The sequence below is a fragment of the Camelina sativa genome, chromosome 10, assembly GCF_030686135.1.
Source record: "Camelina sativa cultivar CO46 ecotype springtype chromosome 10, ASM3068613v1".
NCBI lineage: Eukaryota > Viridiplantae > Streptophyta > Magnoliopsida > Brassicales > Brassicaceae > Camelina > Camelina sativa.
Window position 1 is genome coordinate 1,727,644 of NC_141889.1, and position 9,779 is coordinate 1,737,422.

General features: G+C 33.7%; 1 protein-coding gene and 1 long non-coding RNA gene across 2 annotated transcripts; one reads left to right on the top strand and one right to left on the bottom strand.

Moving 5' to 3' along the window:
* Positions 1 to 3,712: 3,712 nt before the first annotated feature.
* Positions 3,713 to 5,170, bottom strand: LOC147935728 (uncharacterized). Its single transcript, XR_015568986.1, has 2 exons — positions 4,994 to 5,170; positions 3,713 to 4,069 (listed from the first exon to the last, which is right to left on the bottom strand). It is a non-coding gene; the product is annotated as an uncharacterized LOC147935728 (long non-coding RNA).
* ROT3 (3-epi-6-deoxocathasterone 23-monooxygenase-like) lies at positions 3,855 to 8,264 on the top strand. Its single transcript, NM_001302991.1, has 9 exons — positions 3,855 to 4,093; positions 5,483 to 5,807; positions 5,941 to 6,090; positions 6,193 to 6,465; positions 6,993 to 7,082; positions 7,174 to 7,252; positions 7,380 to 7,486; positions 7,840 to 7,970; positions 8,159 to 8,264. The coding sequence occupies exons 1-9, from the start codon at positions 3,855 to 3,857 to the stop codon at positions 8,262 to 8,264; spliced, it is 1,500 nt and encodes a 499-aa protein (NP_001289920.1).
* The last annotated feature ends 1,515 nt before the right edge of the window (positions 8,265 to 9,779 follow it).

Below are 9,779 nucleotides of genomic sequence, written 5' to 3' on the forward strand. Positions count from 1 at the left end.
TTTTGCGGTAGTACAAAACTTTTACAACGTTGGAATTAGTAACGTAATCTATTACGAAATGTTTTGTTACACGGTTTTTATTGCTATTTGTGACCATTTGGCGCGTAATAATATATATTTACATGTTGCTAATAGTGGACTAGAATCAAGAACGAGTGTACAAGGATTTTTCTATAAATGGAAAAACAAAATAATGAATAGAAAAACAAAATAATAATGAGTGGGGGTGAGAAGTAGCTATCTAATATCCAAAAATGAGACGAGACAAATTGGCCTAAGCGTGGCGCAATAGCCGCTCCCAATTTCTGTCCCCTCATTTATTTCTTCTCCATTTTGTTTAGTAATTAGTATCATGTATTCTGTTTTGTTGCGCTCTTAAATTAAATTAATAGTACTCATTAAGGTCGACTTGGAGCTATAAATTTTAGAAATACGGATCCGATGTTATAAGAGTATTAGTAATACACTACTATTAGTCTATAAAACTATAGTTTTAAATTTGCATACGCATGTGATGTTTTAAATTCAAACTATAGTTTTAAATTTGCATACGCAACTAAATATATCAAACTATAGTTTTAAATTTTAAAGTCTCAGGTTTATAAAAATATTATAGTATTGTATCGACTCAAATAATTAAGTTCGTTTAATCATTTGTATTAACGTTAATTAATATCATTTTAAAATAATATAAATATACAGAGATTTTAGTTTATGATTTACAAAAATAAAATATTGTAACAACATTTAAATATTTGAGTAATATACAGGAAAATTTATTCTATGATTTCTAAAAATGAAATCTGAACCAAGTCTTTATAAGTAATAACCAGATGTATATCATATTTAGTTATACAAAAACTTAATAATCAACTAATCAAGTACAAATTAATAAAAATGATACATTCATTTAATTAGAGAAATTATATATTGATAATTCATTGTAATTAATTTGTACTTTATTTTTTTTTCTTTTCTTACTTTAATTATTCATCTTCATCGAAATGTCCATCTAACAATTAGTAGTTAGAGAAATTATATATTTATATCCAATGAAAATTTGTATAGCTATATCAAATTTCATAAAATAACAAATACTATGTATAGCTAAAATTCAGTTCGTTATTACTAATTCATCAAATACTTTATATTATGAAAATCGAATTTTGACTAAATAAATACTCCCTTTATTTCATAAAAAATGTCATTTTGACACATTACACATTACACACAAATTAAGAAAAATTTAAATAATTAATACATATTTATCTTTATTTAATGAGTAATTAATCATTAAAATTTAATAAAAAAGAGATTTGGCTTAAGGATAGAATAAGAAATTTGATGTAAAAAATCACATTGGAAATAAAAAGTGGCATTTTTTATGAAACAAAGAAAAAAAAATATAGAATGACACTCTTTATTAAACAGAGGGAATATGTCCAAATGTTGTTAACTAAATAAATTGTCATTAATGCTTACTAAATTGTTGAGATGTATGTTGTAACTTCAAGATTATAGTAAAAATTAACTATTTATAATGATGATTTTCTTGAATATATATCTACATATATAGTACTAAATTGTTTTTAAAGTTTTTAAAAGACAATAAATGTATAGATATATATATATATACTATATAGTTGAGAGGCAGGTAAAAGTGGATTTTATAAAATCATTAATTCCTCTGTTTTGCCCACATTGACAATGACATCACCATAGCTTTAGCTCTTCAAATATTTATTCTCTCACACTTCCTCCTCCTGCATGGTTTTTGAGGATTGAGAAACCATTTTCTGTTGGAAACCTTCTTAGAGCATGATTACTGAGAGTTACTCAGTTGGTTGCTTTCTTATTTATGTCCGAAAAAAAATTAAAAAATCTAATAATATTGTCTAAAATGCGAGAATCGCTTCTCCAGGAAGGAGCGGAAGCAACCCATAAGGAACGGTACGTGTCAAATTTTGGTTGGTTGTCGGATATATAAATTTTTTTTTTTTTTCATTTTCTTCTCTCTCTTTCGCGACCCTTTCTCATTTCTCTCTTGAGGTTAACGGTGAATCGGCGATAGATTCACTTCAAATCCGGAAAAATCGATTAAACTCGAGGGTTTTGGTGATTGACACCGATTTGTTTACGGATCGGCTTCCAATCACAATTGTTGTCATGTCTTATTCGCTTCTGTTCTCAAGATCCTGAATTTTCTCCAAGCTTTCATCGGTGTATCGATCATAATCTACTCGATTTGGATGCTCGATCAATATAACCATCATGTTCCCCCGTTAAACCTCCTCCGTCTTAGCCTCTGGCGGCTTCATCTCTAGAAAACGAAGGTATGTTGGGTATCTTTCTCTCCGATTCTATTTGTATGTCGTCGCCTCTCATAATTAAGTCTAACATCAAAACAGGGGCGTATAGACTTAATTAGATTCAATGTCGTCGCCTCTCATAATTACATTAAAAAAAGTACTTGGGTTGGGTGTCAATGATTTATGTGAATGTGTATGTTGTGAAGTAGCTTTTGATTTGGGAATCAAGAGGTTGCTGAGCAACCAACAGTTGATAAGGACAACTTAAAACAACAGCCCTAATTAGATATTTGGTTGCTCTTTTGATGTAAATGTCGGGTTAAAACAGTTTGGTTGCTGTCATTTGCTTTTGCTCTGGTTTGTTTCACTTCAAACTCCAAAGAATGTTGTTTTGATTTTGATGAAACTGATGAAGCAGGTAGCGAGAGTAATAGTGCAACGTTGACATTTGATGGTGTTGATAAAATGGGTGAAAGGCTTGCTAATGAGGTATTTAGCCAGCATTGTTGTTTTCACTTTGATCTGCAAAGTTTATGAAATTATATTTCTCTTTGATAAAAACTGCTGGTCTTTTATTTACTTTGTCGTCGTCCTCTACGAGAAAAGTAAGCAAGGGAGACAAGAATGTTACACACTACTAGTCTTTTATTTTCTTTGTCGTCGTCTCAACAGTGGTCATTCCGGTTATAACCAGTTTCTTCCAGGTTTGTGTCTGAAATTGCAATGTCCTTGAGATGAAGTTTGGACCTCAAAAGTAGCTTGCTTAATTGATTTTTGGTTGTGTCCCTGCAGCGGTTCCTGCTCCTGTGGTCCGAAGACCAGTTACTATTTAAACAGAGGCTTGACTCTGTTGTTTACTTGTTGTACAGCTTCTGGTCCAGTGGCTATAGTTCAGAAGGTAACTGGTTCATGTGTCTCAAAGGGAAGGACTTACTACAGATACTCAACAACTGTGATTAACAAATCTTCTAGACCTCTGAAAAGTCTCAACCTTTCGATCAAGAATCTATATGGACCAATCTGGGGGCTCTCGAGATCATGCAATTCGTTCGGTCTACCCTCTTGGATGCACTCATTGCCATCCGGGAAATCCCTAGAGTTTGTCTACATTCACTCAACATCACCGGCCAATGTGGCAGAATCAAGCTACACTTTGGCTTGACCAAACAACAACTACACTCAAAGGAATCAGTGTGTATAGGTCCAAATTTTAACCAATTAAACAAGTGTAAAACACTAATAAGGTAAAATATGCCTTGAGTAACTTTTTTGGGGTTCTCTAATAATAGGTTGATTTTGCTTAAGTTCTTTTAGGGTTGCTTTACTTAATTTATGATTATTTATATAATTAATTAATGTGAGAGTAACTATAGTGGGTTACTCCACTAATGATGGTCTTACAATTCTCTTTTTTTTTTTTTCTTTCAATTTTTGCTATATCTACATGTGCTTAGGCATATCCCAAGACTTTTTGGTGTATATCTATCCTCCGCTAAGAACAGGACTTTTCCGGTCGCCGGAAAATATTTCTTGGCCTTCTATTTCATGGATTATTGGGTTGCTGGTTTCTTGGTTTTGACGACCGGAATACTTCTCCGTCCATGGTTCTGGTTTCGTCTAAGAGAATCTAAAAAGAAAGATGGAGGAGATGAACAAGAAGAGAAGAAGAAGGGAATGATTCCAAAGGGGAGCTTAGGCTGGCCGCTGATCGGAGAAACCCTAAACTTCATCGCTTGTGGTTATTCTTCTCAGCCGGTTACCTTCATGGAAAAACGAAAATCTTTGTAAGTCTTTTTTTTTCTATATATATTAAATTCTTTTAACCAGAAAATAAGAAAAGTCGTTTTCTATCAAACTTATTATAATATAAACTAAACTTTTTTTATATCGAATTCTAAAGAGACAATTCAAAATTGATTTGTATCCCTTAATTACGTCTGCTTACTTAGTTACTAGTTAGGGTCGTCTTTTTTGTTCTTCATAATTCAATTGTCCTGCGGCCTGCCTAGTGCCTATTTCCAACAATATATTCAGTATAGTAACCCTAGAGAAACTAACTTTTTTTTGTTTCTTCATCTAAACATAAATTACTACAAAATACCTAACACCATTTACAACAACAAAATTAAGAACTATTTTTGTAAAAATATAACTAACTGATCTCTTTTTAGGTAGTTATTGGACATAACATAATTTTTCACCTTATATTAAAAAAAAAAGGACTGACAAAACCAAGCTGTCTTCATGTTCTTGGCCGTATACAATAGCAAAATAGTTTAAGCGTGTGTTTTTTTTTTTTTTTAGGATGATTGAGTTCACTATATTTCATGTGTCATCTTTATCTCTTCTGTTTACTAGTATATTATTTTCTCCTGTTATTATTATTTTAGTATGCATTAAACATCTTTCTTGTGTTCTTCTGCTATTCATTATTATTTCTTGTATACTAATAAATTTATCAAAATGGGTCCTCTTGAATAGCAACTGATTTATCCTTTACCTTATTGTATATATATTTTTCTTAAATCAGACACCTTCACGTTTTTTTTCCACCATAATATAATTTTCATGATGATATATCCGTTGATTCTTTATCTTCGGTATCGCTAGTCTTAGATATACGAACACTAGCATATTAATATCGAGTTATCGACTAAGAAAGAAAGAGAGTAAATAGTAAATACCTATAACCTCCGGAACTTTTCTTTTTTGGTTAAAGAAGAACCTCGGGATGTTCGAGGGGAAGATATATCATATATATAAAAAGGCAGCAAATAGACATGGATGAAATGTTTCTTTTTGTAGCCATACACCATTCGCCTACTTCTCTCGTAGACTTCACCTTTCCATTTAATTCACCATTCATTTAAGCAAAAGGGATGTGTATATATAAATGTGCATATACCAAACCCATACAACAAAAAGAAATTTCTCACTACGAAATGTATTATTATTTCATATAGTTGTTTTTGGAAAAAAATATTATTGTACACGAAATCTAGTTTAGTACATTATTTGTCAAGACCATTAACTAGAATGGATAATTTACTGTACACGAAATCTAGCTTAGCGTAAAGTTTTCATGGAAACGTAATACCGGATTTGAATTCAGATGAGGTAGAATTAGTTCTATGTTTCTTACCGAAATCTTGTTACATCTTAACTATTTTTAGATACGGAAAGGTGTTCAAGACGAACATAATAGGGACACCAATCATAGTATCAACTGATGCAGAGGTCAACAAAGTGGTGCTCCAAAACCACGGGAACATATTTGTCCCTGCATACCCTAAATCAATCACTGAATTACTAGGAGAAAACTCTATTCTCAGCATCAATGGACCTCACCAAAAAAGGCTTCACACGCTCATTAGCGCCTTCCTCAGATCTCCTCACCTTAAAGACCGGATCACTCGAGAGATCGAGACCTCAGTTTGTCTCACTTTGGCTTCTTGGGCTCAACTTCCTTTGGTTCATGTTCAAGATGAGATCAAAAAGGTATTGTCTTTGAAAGTATACGTGCTTACAAACAACTTGGCCACACGTTATGTCTAGCTAGTTGAATACTTGAATTATGTACAAGTATAACAAATTTTGATTCGTATAACGTTTTTTGTTGTTGTTTTTGTAGATGACGTTCGAGATATTAGTTAAAGTGCTGATGAGCACAGCCCCTGGTGAAGATTTGGACATTCTCAAACTTGAGTTCGAAGAATTTATCAAGGGTTTGATTTGTATCCCCATCAAATTCCCTGGAACTAGACTCTATAAATCCCTAAAGGTAAATTATATTACTTTATATTACATGAGCACATGAGTATTTTGGTTACATTTTGTTAGTGTGCAATTCTCTAGCTAGGGTTTAATATGTGCAATCATGCAGGCGAAAGAGAGATTAATAAAGATGGTTAAAAAAGTTGTGGAGGAGAGACAAGTGGCGGCGGGGACGACGGCGTCTCCGGCGAATGACGTGGTAGATGTGCTTTTAAGAGATGTTAGTGACGGTGGTGATTCAGAGAAGCAATCTCAGCCGTCGGATTTCGTCAGCGGAAAGATCGTAGAGATGATGATACCCGGAGAGGAAACAATGCCAACGGCGATGACCTTGGCTGTCAAATTCCTAAGTGACAATCCCGTCGCCTTAGCCAAACTAGTGGTACGTCTTTTTTCGATGTACACACATGACATTACACAACTTGTTATACAACAGCATATTACACGTGTGTGCCTTAATGCAAATTTGCCGACGTCTGTGGACCGTAAGATTGATTAGATGTTTGTCTTATTGAGGAGATTTGAACGGTTGAGATTTATATAGTTTTCGAATCGGTGGGGTCAGTTTGACTTTTGTATCCGTGGTCGCTGTCGAAAGTCTTTACAGACGAGACACACGAGTACACACAACACACACGTGTGGGAATGGAGGTGACACGTGAGAGTATAATAGCCGTAGGATTAAAAAAAGCGGAGTGGACGGCTGGCAGAAGAGGACGATTTGTAATTAAACGCCTTTGTCTGTACGAGCGACCACACCGCCTGTCAAAAAAATAGCGTTTCGCGTCACAGAAGCGCTTTGTTTTCAACGCCATTCATGTTTTCAATCAAAACGCATTATTTTTTATTGCGTTTTTTTGTTGTTTTTACTGCTTTTCCCCATTTTAATGATTTTTATGGTAATTGTAGGAGGAGAATATGGAGATGAAGAGGCGGAAATTGGAATCAGGTGAAGTATACAGTTGGACTGATTATATGTCTCTCTCTTTTACTCAAAATGTAAGTATTATTTATTTTTACTTTTTCACAAAAAAAAACCACCTTGATATAGAGAAAATAAAATATTGACGTTTTCAAAATACAAACATAGGTGATAAACGAAACGCTGAGAATGGCTAACATCATTAACGGAGTGTGGAGGAAGGCTCTCAAAGATGTTGAAATTAAAGGTAAAACAAAGTTAGTTATATTGATCAAATCTGAATTGTTAGATTTTATTAGATCGTATGCTTATACATTTGTGATGAATGGTGTTATTGAATTTTGATGATAATGAATATATTTGATGAATGGCAGGTTACTTGATACCAAAAGGATGGGGTGTATTGGCATCATTCATAGCGGTTCACATGGATGAAGACATTTATGAGAATCCCTATCAATTCGATCCGTGGAGATGGGACGTACGTCACATTTTCCTACAATTTTTCATACTCTCTCCGTTTCAAAATATATGATGTTTTAACTAAAGCACGCAGATTAAGAAGTCTTTACTTTTAACAAGTTCAACCAATCAGAAATAATATTGCACAATATAAAATACTAAACTAATCTAAAAGTTGCATCGAAAGTTGAAAACATCCTATGTTATGAAACAAAAAACTTCTCTAAAACATCTTATATTTTGAAACGGAGGGAACACTTATCTTCCTCTAGATTAATTAAATTTAATCTCTCGACTTACTTAAGCTTCTTCTTATATTACTCAACTACTTATACTTAAGCTTCTTCATTAATCAATTAAATTATGTAACAGAGGATTAATGGATCTGCAAACAGCAGTATTTGGTTCACACCCTTTGGCGGTGGGCAAAGGCTATGTCCTGGTTTAGAACTGTCGAAGCTCGAAATAGCCATCTTTCTTCACCACCTCGTGACGCGGTACAGGTAAACCGATCATGACTTTAAATTTGAACCATGCATGGTCTAAAATTTTTGCAAGGTGGTATTTAGTCCACAAGTCACACACATGACACATACTAGCAAATTTGAACCGAGACGTCTCTATGTTGCGAATGTCGATAAATTTGTCCTATTTTACGATTTATATGATACTAATCGTTATGGACATGTAGTTGGACGGCTGAGGAAGACGAGATCGTGTCATTTCCGACGGTGAAAATGAAGCGGAGGCTCCCCATCCGAGTGGCTATGGTTCCCATCTCAGTTGAAAATCATTAATAGATCCCTTAAAAGAACAACACTGTTTGTGCGAAAGGAAGCAGAGAAGTATAACAAAATTATTTTATTTAAAATAGCAGCGAAGAGAAGCAAACAAGAAGATTGGTGGGTAAGATAGAAAGAGCCATACGTACAGCTAGTGATGGCTCAGAGATCATGAGAGATTCTAATTGTATTTTTGTTTGTCATGTCAAATTATAAGCGTTGGTTAGGTTGTCCCTTTCTCTTTTATTTATCGTACCAAACGCAAGTTGAGATATGATTCCAAATATATATATATGGCTGATTGATAGATGTGTATAATGTTAATATAAACCTATGTGTCGTCTCTATCTACATTTGTTTTATGCTCGGTAAATCTTAGACAGATCGAACCTATATATATATCAAATAATCGTAATTGTCATGTAAAATATAGTGTGGTTACTGAAATAAATCCATGGAATATCGATGCGTTGTCTGGATCGATAATGTGATGATTACTAAACTGTATATTTCGACCGACGTATGATACAGAGTATATACGTATACAACATGTTATATGATATGATATGACGTGGTATTAAAAGAGTATGATTTGGTGGGTGATAATGAGATCGAGTAAATTGAAATTTATGACGGCCATAGTAAGGACAATACCATGCACGAAAGACGAAACAGGTCCATGGGGAAAACACGTGCATGTTGTTTACGTCGACCCACCTTATAATTATTTCCACTATTATCGAATTTGTGGAGCCTTTTTATATGTCATCTTCGACACCGCCGATTTTCATCATTATTATTTAATTACTTACAATACGGGTTTATTCGTATGCTTTCTGTTATGTTAGTGTTCGGTACGAATATATTAGGCAGTCTTAACCAAAAAAAACTGTTCATTTTTGTTTCAAACTATCAGTTGTAGAGGTAACGTGCTTTGAGTATCAACTTTGCATTAATAAGCAAAACATCATTTATTTCCAAATAATTTAATAAATAATTAAAAATCATGAGGATGCATCAACGGTACTAATTACTATACGTAAGTTACCCTTAATTAATGGTGGGGAAAGAACGCCTGATAAAGTGTTTAGTCTGAGCTCTAAAGCTATGATGGGCCAATATATTTGACCTTAAGCCCACGCTTAGCTCATATACGGGCCCATGGTTTCCCACGTTTCATATCTAACCAATTTTCACTCTTGAGCTTATGATGGATCGAGATAAAAAATAAGATTCCAAAACATATGCTACATTAAAAAGAAATTACAGTCAGGAAACTCGCACCCGTAACTAAGCATCTATGTGTGAAAACTTGAAATGATAAGTGATAACTGAAATATTACTAATTTACTAAACGTCTACAACCTTGTAAATTTTATATATAAACAAGTTCGATTACGATATATATAAGTATCTTGATAGTGTTGAGAGGAGTAGTCGCAGGTGAGGAAAAGATTCCGACGCAATAGAACAGAGACAACAGTCTGCATTTTGAATATGACCCCAGGACGCGAGTCTCTCCCGTGTGGG